The sequence below is a fragment of the Marmota flaviventris genome, chromosome 4 (genome assembly GCF_047511675.1).
Source record: "Marmota flaviventris isolate mMarFla1 chromosome 4, mMarFla1.hap1, whole genome shotgun sequence".
NCBI classification, from domain to species: domain Eukaryota; kingdom Metazoa; phylum Chordata; class Mammalia; order Rodentia; family Sciuridae; genus Marmota; species Marmota flaviventris.
This window is the reverse complement of record NC_092501.1, coordinates 76,230,589-76,243,634: the sequence shown is the minus strand read 5'-3', so window position 1 is coordinate 76,243,634 and position 13,046 is coordinate 76,230,589. Positions and strand designations below refer to the sequence as shown.

At 45.2% G+C, this 13,046-nt stretch overlaps 1 protein-coding gene across 1 annotated transcript in view; it reads left to right on the top strand.

Moving 5' to 3' along the window:
- The window catches only part of Znf488 (zinc finger protein 488), a 44,308-nt gene extending 39,226 nt beyond the window's left edge, over positions 1–5,082 (top strand). Inside the window, exon 2 of the mRNA XM_071611727.1 lies at positions 4,038–5,082. Coding sequence (XP_071467828.1) covers positions 4,038–5,082 — 1,045 coding nt within the window. The remainder of the gene's footprint in view (positions 1–4,037) is intronic.
- The last annotated feature ends 7,964 nt before the right edge of the window (positions 5,083–13,046 follow it).

Here is a 13,046-nt window from a genome sequence, read left to right as displayed (position 1 = left end):
GACAGAGAATGATCTTGCAGGTGCATAGGATATAGTGGCACATATCCACAGGAAAGAAGAGCAAATAAGCACTAAACACTTTGTGAGTTGGCAAGGCTCCTGGCCCAAAGAACCCTCTGGCTAAGATATAGCATGATCTGGAGATGAGATCTCACATCTGCAGTGTTCATCTGACAGGTGTTAGGCATCAGGGAGATGTGGACAAAATCCAAAGATGGATCTTTTCTTTTCGCTTTCTATTTATTATTGTAGATTCATATCCTTCTTTTCTTCCTCATCCTCCTTTTCTTCCTTCCTCTTCTGAAGATTTGGAGGGTGGAATCAATTAAGCATGAAGTTGCAGGATACCTAAACCAGTTCTTGCAGGTGTCCAGATCTACAAGGTCTGAAAAGCTGGAACACCATGATGGGTTTTTGTGAGATGGAATGTGGCAGGTTGGAGATAAAGGCACTTGAATTGAGACATGCAACCTCCTTCATGTGGTTGCTGTGAAAATTAAATGAAATCAAGTGCATTAAGCCTCTGGCATGGGTCACATGCAGCTGATAAACGGTGACTTATATATTTATATCATGAAGTATCCTGATAGCTGTCATTCTGTTCTGCTGCAAAACTATGTGTCCCCATTTTTAGAGCTGAGAAAAGGTAGTCACTTCCTGAGCTCAGGGCACACTGAATAGTTCAGGCATAGAGGCCAACGTGGTAGGACTCTCCTGATACCTTTGGTATTTTTTTTCTTTATCTGATCTGTTCTAAGAAGGGGGCTTTCCCAGGCCTCTGACCTCTGATTTCATTTGCAAAGATTTCTTGGGCATTTTTTTTTCTTTTTCCTCTAAAACTCTCCTTTTGTTTCTGTGGTTCCAAGGATTGGATGCCTGTTCAGTTCCTAGGCCCAGTTTAGCTAAGGTGAAATTTCTCTGGGCAGCATAAACAGACCCCAAAACTGCTACAACATACAGCCATCCACCTATACCAACTGCCTTGGCTCTGAGGTCCCTTAGCTTCCAGGAGATTCCAGCCAGTGCACTCTAGAGTGCTCCTCCTTCCCAAGGGAGAATAAGGAATGGGAGGGAAGCTTACCTCAAAGGTGGTTTCAGAGCAGATAGGAAAATATTTCCCTTGAAGTCAAAATATCTTTTCTGGGCTGCAAATATACCAGGATAGAATTCTGGCCCAAAACAAGCAGGAAAGGACACAGCCCCCTTCAACATGGTTGACAGTTTAATAAAACAAAAGGTTAAAATGAGACCAGCATAGTTTTAAAATATTAGAAAATCGAAAAAAATAATTCCTCCAAATTTCATTTGTTATATTTGGATCTGAAAATGTAATCCCACAGTTCCTGTGTCCAAGACTTGGTCCCCAGTACAGCAATGTCCACAGGTGGGGGCATTGTGGGAGTGATTGAATCATGAGAACTCTGACCTGTTAATCCACTGATAACTAAATGGACCACTGGAAGGTACTGGGTGCTATGGAAGGTGAGACCTGGTTGAAGGGACTGGGTCCTTGGGAACATGTCCTTAGGGAGTATACTTTGTCCCTGGCTTCTTCCTCTCCCTCTGCTTCCAGGAATTCCATGAGCTGAGCAGCTTTCATCCACCACACTTATCCGTCATAGTGTCCTGACTCACCTCAGGCCCAAAACAATGGAGTCAGCTGATCATGGACTGAATCCTCAGAAACCATATGCCAAAATAAACTTTTTCTTGTTTAAGTTGTTTATGTCAGATATTTTAGTCACAGCAACAAAAAGCTGACTAAAGCATCTTTATACTAAGGTCACCATGGCGTATATTGTTTTGCTCTACAATATACAGTCATTCTTCACTTAGTGACAGTATACATTCTGAGAAATGCATCATCAGGTGATTTTGTCATTGGTATGAACATCCCAGAGTGAAGTTATACCAACTGGGATGACCATGCCATCACTAAGGGACAAAATCTCATAGAACCACTTTGTACATATGTTCTGTTGTTGGCAGAAATACCACAAATGTGTTTTTTAGTTCTTAACATTATAGTACGTTTCTTTTTAGTAAAAAATGTGTAGTTTTACAGTCATAGTTTTAAAATGAATCATTTATTTATAAAAACAGTCTGGTCCACTTTATTCTGGCTTCCCTCCCCTCTTCTCCCACCCCTTCCCTGGGCACTGGTCTCCGTCCTCTCTAACCAACACAGCTTCCTTGTCACCACTGTCACCACAGCCCCTAGTACAAGCCAGTATGCAGGAGGCTCTCAGTGAATGAATAAAATAATGAATCAATAAAAAATAAAACTTGTAGTTATTCTGTATACTATTTCTTATTATTTCCTTCTAGGAGTTTTTCCTCCTTTGTTTTTGTTTTCTTTTTTTTTTTGCACAGACTAGATTGCACCAAATATACAATCTTTGGTCCTGTTTTTTCTTTATCATTAAATCATAAGACTAGTAAATGTCACTTTCCAAAGTAGCGTGTTTCATCGTGTTTGTACATCATAATTTATTGACCATGTCTTTGTAATCAGGCATTTATTTGGTTGTTGTTTTTTGCCATTATGAATAATATTGCAGTGAACATCTTTGTTTTATTCTCTCGTTAGGCAGCTCTGACCCCTCGTCTCCTTCATTTAGCTCTGGTCAGAGTGTGAACAATCAAGCACCTGAAGAAAGGTTGCTTTCAGGCTGAGCAATTTCTGTGGCCCTCACCCTCACAGTCACTCTCAACACCCAAAGGCGATTCAGCATTTTTTCCAGTCACATCAATTAGCTGACACTGGACAGGTTCTCACTGGAGGTACAAGACCAAGGGCAACAAGAGATGAGAGAATGGGACAGAGCTAAACACCCTTCGTGGGACCTCATCTTTTGATCTTACGTCAGACATGGAAAGTAAAGGAAGTCTTTATGCTGCCAATAGTGACTTCTGCCTTTGCCTGAACTGTGGAGCACACCCTTTGTGAGGACAAAGTAAACTTTTAACGTCTGCTAAACCCATTCCCTGTCACTTCATTTATTCATTCAGCAAAAGTTTCCTGAGTACCTGTCCTGTGAAGGCATGATTAGGTGCTGCAGAAGAGGAGAGGCATTTCAATCATTCTAGGGAGCTTGACTGGGCAAGAACACATAGAACTGAGAGGCAGCCACTGTTCGGGTGATCATGGATACCACCTATTCACATGGTGCTAGGACGAGAATGGGGGAAGTAGTAGAGACATGTGATCTAATAAGAAACTGGTTCAGAGAAAATTTAAGAAAGCCAACCAGAAGCAGGAAGGGTCTGTGAGGTGGACAAGGGGCACCTTGCCTGGCAGACTGTGAAGCAAGATAAACAGACCCAGCTGGCAGCCTGAGGAATAGAGGGTCAAAGTTAGAGCAGGCAGAGAAAGGGATGGAGTGAGGAACAAGAACTCCGAGGTCCACAGTCCTCCAATGCTGTGACCTTCTGATGCTGTGGCCTCCCCTGGGCCCTTGACATTCAGAGTTGAGGGAGCTGGGTTTGGAATAGGACCTGATGGTATGCAGCTTCCTCATGCTGGGTTTGTTTGTTGATAGAGGATCCAGAAAACCCTGGAGCTTCTGCCTCTAGAGCAGGCTCCCTTCCCTTTACCTAGAGCCTCTCCAATTATCAGCCTTCCTGTGGTCAATTACCAGTAGCCATTTATGCCAGGAGTCTGCTGTTCTGTTCTGGGTGCTTTCCAGCTGCTGCTGAATGGTGAGCTCTGGAGCCTGAGATCATCGGAGTTCCTCCTCTCCTCTCCTCTCCTCCCCTCCCCTCCCCTCCCCTCCCCTCCCCTCCCCTCCCCTCCCTTCTCCTATTCTATCCTATCCTATCCTCAGGGGTGGTATGGCCACTTCTCCCATTTCATAAACAGTGGTGGGGGTCCCAGGAATCAGGTGGCTTGTCTGCCATCAGCCTGCATAATGTGGTGAATGACCACTGCCAGTCTCACTTCCTGTTGCTTCCTCTCTCGTAGAGCCCCAGGGGCTGAGTGTGTTTGGCCTACTCATCACTGGCAATTCTCCAATCTCCTGACTCCTTCTGGGAAGACCAGGCCTTCAAAACCCCAAAGCCCTGAAGACTGATGGCTGCTGGAGTGTCCACCTTGCCCAGCCTGCCCAGCCCCTGCTGATCATCATGGCTGCTGGGAAAGAGGCTCCTCTGAGCACTTCAGCTGAAAACAGATGGGGGATTAGTGATCCTGAGCAGAGCTTGGGTCACAAGCAGGTGCTGCTTGAGAAAGCAAACCACTTGGGCTCCATTACTGCCACAAGCACTGGTGGCCTGGTTGTGGGTAGTGCTGAGTTGGCTGTGCCAACAGTACCAGACAAACCCAGACTGGGCAAGCCACTGCCCAGGAAGGCACATGGGGAAGAGAGGCAGAGTGCTTTCATGGACATGCCACAGCTCCATGAGAGACTAGGGGGTGACCAGGAGAAGGAGCACAAAGATACTTCAGCCCATCCCGACCCTCAGCAGCATAGCCAAGATGTTCCCAGGGCCCCAGTGGGCAACACAGTCTCCTCTGTGTGGCCTGGCACAACCCGAGGTGAGCAGAGGAGCGCCTTCAGCAAACCCACCAAGCGCCGAGCAGAGAGGCCTGGGCCAACCTCCATCTTCCGAGCAGGTGAATCTGCAGACTCCCTAATGGAGCTCTCAGGATTTTTCAGTACTCTAGATATCCCTTGTTGGGGTCGAATGTCAACTTCCAAGCTTGTGGTTGGTGATTTCTGGAACTTGCACACATTGTCACAGAATGCTCTGCTCTGCAGCACTTTCCAGGGTGCCCCTGTGCTGTGGCTGGAGCATACCCAGGCCCAGGTACCCACATCTTCTACAGCCTCACGGGCCCTCCTGCCACCCACAATCACCTCCCTGGGCTTCTCCACCCAGAACTGGTGTGCCAAGTGCAGCCTCTCCTTTCGCCTGACCTCTGACCTGGTCTTCCATATGCGATCCCACCACAAAAAGGAGCATGTGGGACCTGACCCACATTCTAAGAAGCGCAGGGAAGAGGCCCTCATCTGCCCTGTTTGCCGTGAGTATTTTCGGGAGCGCCACCATCTCTCCAGGCACATGACTTCTCACAGTTAACAGGTGGCAGAGGAGCAAACCTAACTCAGTGATGAGACAGAGGAAGCTCCCTGGCCTGCCTCAAGGCCATCACAATACTGCAGCTCTGTTGTAATTTGGAAAAAACAGACCAGAACTTGTGATGTATCTTGCAAGAAATGAAGTCATGAAATAAAAGGATGCACTTTGCTCATACGGGCTGATGGGACCATTGGCACAGGGAGTGGGCTGCTTCTGGTTCTGCCTGTTTATCTGCATGGAAACATGTTTGGTGCACACATCAGCTTTGCAGTCAGGCAAATGTGCATTCAATCTGGACTCTATCATCTGTGAGCTGACACCTTAGCCATGTTCCTTCAATCTGCTGAGCCTCGGTTTTCTCATCTATAAAATGGAGGCAATAAGCCCTTTGTCTTATGGATGTTGTCAGAGTCACAAGGAAGGTGTAAACAGCAGTCTCCTCATTGTCTGGCAGACTGGGCACCTAGTACATGAGGTTATGCTCACTGTCTGCACTAATCAGCTTTGTTATCAATTAAATCTCAGGGCCACACTAGCACAGGCATCTACTTCTCAGCCGTGTGTCAATAGGGAGACCAGGGTAATGCAGGCTCAGCTGGGCATGGCTCTAGGTCTCAGGATCAATTCAAGTCCATGCTTTTTTTTCTTCTAGGGCAGATGGGCTGCCCAGAACTAACCTCTCTCATAGTGATGCCAAGAGCATGAGAGTGCAAGTCTAGATGCAGAGACACCTCTCAAGCATTTGCCTTCTTACTTCCCCTGAACAATGCAAGTCACATGGCCAGATGGCCAGATCCAAAGTGGAGGACTGGAAAAATACACAATAAAGCTGCAACAAGGAAATGGATGGACTTCCCTCCACAGGAGGTGAAGAATGAGGGCCAGTAGTAGTTCAATCTACCACCCGCACTGTGGGTCTTCACACTGTGAGTATGGGAAAAGGGAAAAATAAAGTACATCTCATGTGCAGAAGGGGGCTGATGCTGCAGGAGCCGCCCTTCCCTGCTGCCCCAGGTAGAGCAGGAAAGAGGAACTCAGGGGCTCAGGGTGAGATGCATACTAGATACTTGGCATCCTTCTACCATGTCATCCCCAAAACAGTGCAAGATGTGGATACTGAATGTCCATCTTACTGGAGAAAGAAACTAAGCTCAAAAGGGTTTGAGGCTTTCCTAAGACCACTGCTGTGGAGTAGCAGTGTAGATAAGACCCAAGATCCCTGAGTCTGAGCTTCTGTCCTTTCCAGTCCGCCACAGGTCTGCTCAGCCCAGCATGGTCCCAGGGGATTGTGGGTGATTCAGTAATCAGAACTTAGGGTTAAGCCTAGATTCCTTGCCTCAAATTTAAAATTAACCTTGCTACACATTCCCCCCACCCTCTCATTGACCTTCTTTTGAGCATTTTCCACTATCTTGAATACTAAGTAGTATACTGATTTATCTTGTTTATTGTGGCTTCTGTCATTGGTATGAAAGGACTGACCTTTTTTTTTTTTTTTTTTTCTGTCTTGTTCACTGTTGCATTCCCATTGTCTAGAACAATGTAGGCACACAGTGGGTATTCAAAAGACATTTGTTGGATGAGTGAATGAAAGAATGCACAAATGAATGAAAGAAATACTTGTTCTGGCCTCACCCCCTGCCAAATATCAAATTGGTTTTTCAGGAGGGTTTTGGTATCTGTCAAATGGTGTGCACGCTTGTCTTTTTCTGGCTTATTGGTCTGACCCATAATTTCTGTAAAATCCACTTGACAGAGGAAAATGTCCCATCCCAAAATGCAGTAGACACTTGGAATTGAAAAGGACTTTAGATTTATAGTCTTCTCCTTATTTTGTAGCAGTGGACTTTGGGGTCCACAACATGAACTGATATGCTCAGTATTTCAGGGCAATTAAGTGGTGGAGAGGTCAAGGTTATAACTCTGAGGTATCTACACCTGTAGGTCATCCCTGCCTGCCCACCCCAACTCCACAAGGAACTTCTGCTATACCAGGTGGTAACTTGAATGCAATGAATAAAGTGACCTCAAATGTAATGATTATTAATGTAATTGTGACTCCACTATTCACAAGCAAGGGAGGCATTTTGAGAAGCTGTACAGTTATGAAGCAACACAACAAAACATCTTCCACCGACTCTCCTTTTAAAGATAGAACTAATGTTATTAAAAATAAACTTTTAAGATGGAGTTAGTCTTGGTAAAAATTCATGTACATACAAGTTGCTTTTCAGCCATTCAAATCAACAAAGATGATTTATAGAGGCGACAACTTATAGTTGATTAATGTGACAGTTCTTAAGTGTCACCAGACTGGTTTCCCAGAGTCCTTTTGGAGGTGAGATCCTCTGTCACCTCTTCCTTCCAGTCTCCTATGCCGATGGGAGTGAAGCCACTTAGACTCATGGTCTGCCTAAGCTCTCTCAGTCACTGCTGTGGTCTGAATATCCATGCCCCCCAAATTCATGTTAAGACCCTAACCCCCAAGGTGACAGTATGAAGAGGCAGAGCCTTTGGGAGGTTGGAATTAGTGTCCTTATAAAAGAGACCTCAGAACACCAGCGGCCCAGTACTCCATGAGGACACAGCCAGAAAGAGCCATCTATGAACCAGGAACTGGACCCTCATCAGACACTGAGTCTGCTGGCACCTTGATATTAGACCTTCCAGCTTCCAGAATTGTGAGCAATAAATTCCTGTTCAATTTATAAGCCACTTGGTCTATGTTGTTTTTGTTACAGCAGCCCAAGCACACTAGGTAGCCATATTCCACACCCTAACTAAGAGTTGGTAGGTGATGTTGCTACACACATCACAAAAGCAGATATGAATTTTACTCTTCAATTCTGGGGTAAGATTTTTCACATTCCTTAAATTGTTTATAGCTGGCTGGGCACCCCTATCCTGTGGTACTGGTAGAATATGCATCCCAGCATTATCAAATTTTTCCTATCTCTCAAGGTCAGAAGTTTGGTGACATCATATGAAGCACTGCCCTCTCTCTTGGCATCCCAACGTGTCCCTATGCTACTTGGCCATCTTTGTCTCTATCCTCCAAGCTTGTTTGCCTTCTATCTTCCACTACTCTGAGGATTTAGGGCTGTGGTAGCTGCTATTTATATGAGTATCCCCCAAAAGTTCACAAGTAAAACTTTTGTCCCAAGTGTGGCAGTATTAGGAAGTGCTGTGGACATTTAAGAGACTTAACAAGAGATCCTTAGGATGTTGAGTGCCCCTCAAAGGGATTGTGGGAACCCCTGATCACTCAGTCTCTTCCTTCTTTCCTCTTTCTCTTTCTGCTTCCTGTTGATGACATGAGACTTGCTCCAACATGTGCTTCTGCTGTTACCATCTGCCATACTTATCAGAGGGCCAAGTCAATAGGGTTGCCCAATCTTGGATTGGAACATACAAATTATGAGATAAATAAATAAACCCTTTCTCTTTATAAGTTAATTGCTTCAGGTATTTTATTACAGTAATGAGGAGCTGACATACCGTGGTTTTCTGGCAGAGTTGTGGATAGGCATGTAACGTAGAAGCCACTGAGTTGACAAACAGAAAGGTTTGACTAACTTCTTGGAACCAAGGAGGGAAAACAATTGGAAAAATGGTAAATTATGTCCTAATAAATCAACTCCTAACAGTAACATTCAATTAAAGTTCTCAAAATTAAAAAATGGAGCTAAAATAAAGCAATATGAATTCAGATGCAATTTAGTTTTCAGTTTTTTAACCAAGATGAGGGTTAATTTTTGTTTTTATTTTAGAGAAAAGTAAAATCATCAGAACCCTGGGGTCTTTTTGCAGTTTGAATGTGAAGTGTCCCCGAAAAGCTAACATAAGAAGGTTTAAAGGAGAAATGATTGGGTTATGAGAGACTTAACCCAATCAGTGAATTAATCCTGTGACAGGATTAACTAAGTGGTTACTGAAGGCAGGTAGGGTGTGGCTAAAGGAGGTGGGCATTAAGAGTATGCCTTTTGGGTATATATTTTTTATCTGGAGTCTCTCTCTCTCTCTCTCTCTCTCTCTCTCTCTCTCTCTCTCTCTCTCTGTCTCTGCTTTATGATGATCATGTAAGCTACTTTCCTCTGCCACACTTCTCCGCCATGATGTTCATCTTCACATTGACCCCTGAGTAATGCAGCCAGCTACCTATGAATGAGACCTCTGAAACTATGAGCCCCCAAATAAACTTTTCCTGCTCTACAATTGTTCTGGTCCAGATCTTTTGGTCACATCAGTGAAAGCTGAGAAGTGAGGTCATTGCTGTAACTAACCTGACTATGTGTTTCAGAAGATTCTGAAGCATTTTGGGATTGGTGGGAGGAATTTTGAGATCTCTAGCAAGCAATGTTTTAGGTTATTGTAAGCAGAGCTTGATGGCTGATTCTGGTGGGATCTCAGAAGACCAGAATGCAAATAGGACTGTGGACAGTGAAGACAGCGTTCAAGAGGGTTTAGAGAAGGAGGATCCTATTGGAAACTGGATTAGAGACCATTATGTTATGTTCTAGCTCAGAAGTTGTCTGCATTTTGTCTATGTCTTGAGATACTTATGGTGGCTTTTAGCCAAGTTTATATGACATTCAGGAGCAGAAAGATTTGAAAAACTTGGACTTGAAAGGTGGGAGTACAACTGAGGCTAAGGACGTTTAAGTTATTAAAGACATTATGCCACTAAAGAAATGCTAAAGACTTTGCCCTGAAACTATAAGATGGCTTGGGAGCATCTCACAAAATGGCAAGACCATCTCAGACGCAAAGAAGTAAAAGTAAAAATTCTCTTGAGAAGAGAACAGTGGGGTCCCCTGCTTTCACCGGGTGACCTAGGAAGTCTTTTCAACATGCCCAGCCACCAAGGCCTTCAAAGGCTCCTGCTGCCAGCATTCCTGGAGGCTTGGCTACTGCCTTGGTTCAAGCATGTGGTGCTGGTTCTGCAGGAATGCAGGATGCTGTAGTTAGGGGGTCATGGAGGCTTCCACCAAGATTTCAAACGAAGACCTGGAAGGCCAGACAAAATGCAGCAGGGTCAGAGTCCCTATGGGTAGCCCCTGAGTGAGCAGGGCATGAAGATGTGAGGAGGAAGTCAAAACTACAGTGGAGACCCCCAAGATTAAGAAATGCCAGTGAGGGAGCTATAGAAGGGCTCAGGCAGCCAGAGCAAGATGGTAAGTGAGGAGGTCAGGAGCAGGGCCAGAACAAAGGAGCATGGAGAGGGTCTTCTGATGGGGTCAACTTCCTGCTTGACAAAAGTGCTTGTGGACATAAGTGGGGGACCCAATCAGACAGACACTTCCATACTCATGGTCCTAAGTCAGAGATTCAATAGAAAAACTAAAACAGATGTGTGGATGGAGGGGGCATGGATCAGTGATAGTGAGGAGTGCATGGAGAGGGGAGGAAATAAGGAAAGGTGGAAATCCCAGAGCCCAGAAAAAGAACAGACCAAACTCCCCCTCATTGGATTCCCAGCTCTGGGCCCCTTCTCTTCCAAGAAGTCTATGTCTGTATCTCTGTCACCTTACAGTAAACCTTCTTCTTGTTTGCTATACTGTTTTCTGTTCTCCAATTATTTGCTAAGAAACAACAAACCCAGGCACCACTAGATGGGAACCACTAGATGGTAGTACTGTGGAAGTTCCGCTGAGGAAGTCTGCAGGAATCCATCTGAGAAAAGCCAACAGGTAGGCCACGTGGGCTACAATCAACAGGGGCAGAACTACACAAGCCCTTTAGACAGAACATCACCATGCCATGTTCCCCAGTTGCTGAACAGGGAGCTATAGGACTTGTTTGCCAAGCTGGATTTTGGTCTTGCTTTGGTCCCATTCCTTCTTTTTATGCCCCTACTTTTCTGAATGGAAATGTTTACTTTGTGCCTTTGTTGGATACTTGTGAATTTTTATTTTTACATGAGCTCATGACACAAGCTTGACCTGAGTCTCAGGCATTGACCGTAAACTTTTGGGCAATCTTGAAATGGGGACTCTTGGAAATGAACAAAATGTATTTTGTATTGTGAGATGGTCATGAATGTTATGGTTTGGATGTGAGGTGTCCCCCAAAAGCTCACGCAAGAAGGTTTAGAGGAGAAATGATTGGGTTTATGAGAACCTTAACCCAATCAGTGAATTAATCCCCTGACAGGATTAACTGAGTGGTAACTGAAGGCAGGTAGGGTGTGGCTGGAGGAAGTGGCGCATTGGAGGCAGGTTATCACCTCAATCTCTGAGGAATGTAGCTGGCTATCTATGGACTGAGATCTCTGAAAATGTGGGCCCCCAAATAAACTTTTCCTCCTCCACAATTATTCTAGTCAGGTCTTTTAGTCACAGCAGCAAAAAAGGCTGACTAAAACAGATCTTAAATTTCAATCTATTGCCAATTCCTGAATCTTTAGACCAAGGATCCTAAATGCACATGACTAGATGATTAAATCAATGGATTAGATGAAGATGCCTGGGCTTTGGAGTGGCAATTGGGTTGGGAAGAGGGGTCTTGGATTATGGGGCTCATGTGTGTTAGGTGAAGAGTCCTTAGATCCAGGCTATCCCAAGTCTCATGAAAGGCTGGAAATCAGGAAAAGTAGTTGTCACTTGGCTCAACTGATTTTTAAAACACTGATGGAGAGCAAAAATGGCAGGGACTCATTGACGTCAGTGGTGGTAGTGATAGGGAGGGGGCAGGAGCCATCAGCTAGTGACCCTGACTCTGTTATGCTCTCAGCTATTAAATAAGCCCTCCTAACCTCACCATGACCCCTATTCCTGGGAGCACAGGCAGAAAACATTTACTTAGAGTAAAAGACAGCAAGAGGAGCTCTGGACCAATCCTATGTCCTTCATCCCCTGGGGAAGAGGTGGTTCTCCCTGGAGGTAGCAGTGTATCTGTAGGCTGTGTCTTACAGGTTTCACACACCTGACATTTGGTGATCTTGTTTGTTCATTTGTTGGTTTTAGAAGTCATGTGGTAAGTCTAAAGAGCACATAGCATATGAGATCTGAAAGTCATAAAAATTATCTTTTAGTTTAAAAAGAAGTTGTTCTCCAACGTGCTTTGGCTTGGGACACCTCCTAGGAGAGAATTTTGGAAGACCAATTTTGAGTGGGGATTGGAGAGGCAGTTGGTATAGTGTGGAGAAGAGGGAGTCTTTAAATTTAGATTTTCTCTCCTGTTCCTCTTGTGTTTTTGTGGGGCCTTAGGTAGGAGGCCCCTGGCCTCTGATCCCCTTGCCATTCTAAGCTGCTTGGATTAGGAAGCTATTTTCGTTTAGCCACCTGGGTTAGCAAAGCAAGAGGTAGTCAGTCCTTAGCCAGGTGGCAGTTAAATCCCACAGAACCAGGAGATGGGAGATGGTGCCCTCTTGTGGGAACTTGGAGTAGGATTTTGACCTATCACTTTCTTTTGACTGCAATCTAACTTCGTGGGTAGCCAGGGCACTTGCTGACACACAAGTGGCCGTCTATTGTGTGTTGACATTTGGTGATCTTGTTTGTATCAGGGACAGACACAGGGACACAGGAAAAGGAGGGTGAGTGAGATGGGTGTGTGCTGGGGCCTCTCCTCTTAGGCTCCTACCCAGCCTGAAGACAGGGGCCCTATGGAGGTCTCCCAGGTGTCTCCTTCATTTTCCTTTCTGGATGGAACACATGGCTACACTGATCCCTGGCCTCTTCTGCAATAGGGAGGTTAGGCCAAATATCTAGAAATCACTTGAAAGTCAAGGTCACCTTTTCCCTGATGGTACAGGCATGGCTAACTCCTGACCAAGAGCAGTTGCCCATGGGTCTCCAGCACCCAGAGCAGGGCCATTCACCCTGTTACCCTGGCCCAGTGTGGCCAAGGAACAGATATACCCTTGAGAAGACCATGCCCACTCCCCATCTCTGTGGCTTATATCTGGTCCCCAGGATCATCTCTGGAACTTCTTGCTCTGCCTCCACTACTTGCCCTTATGG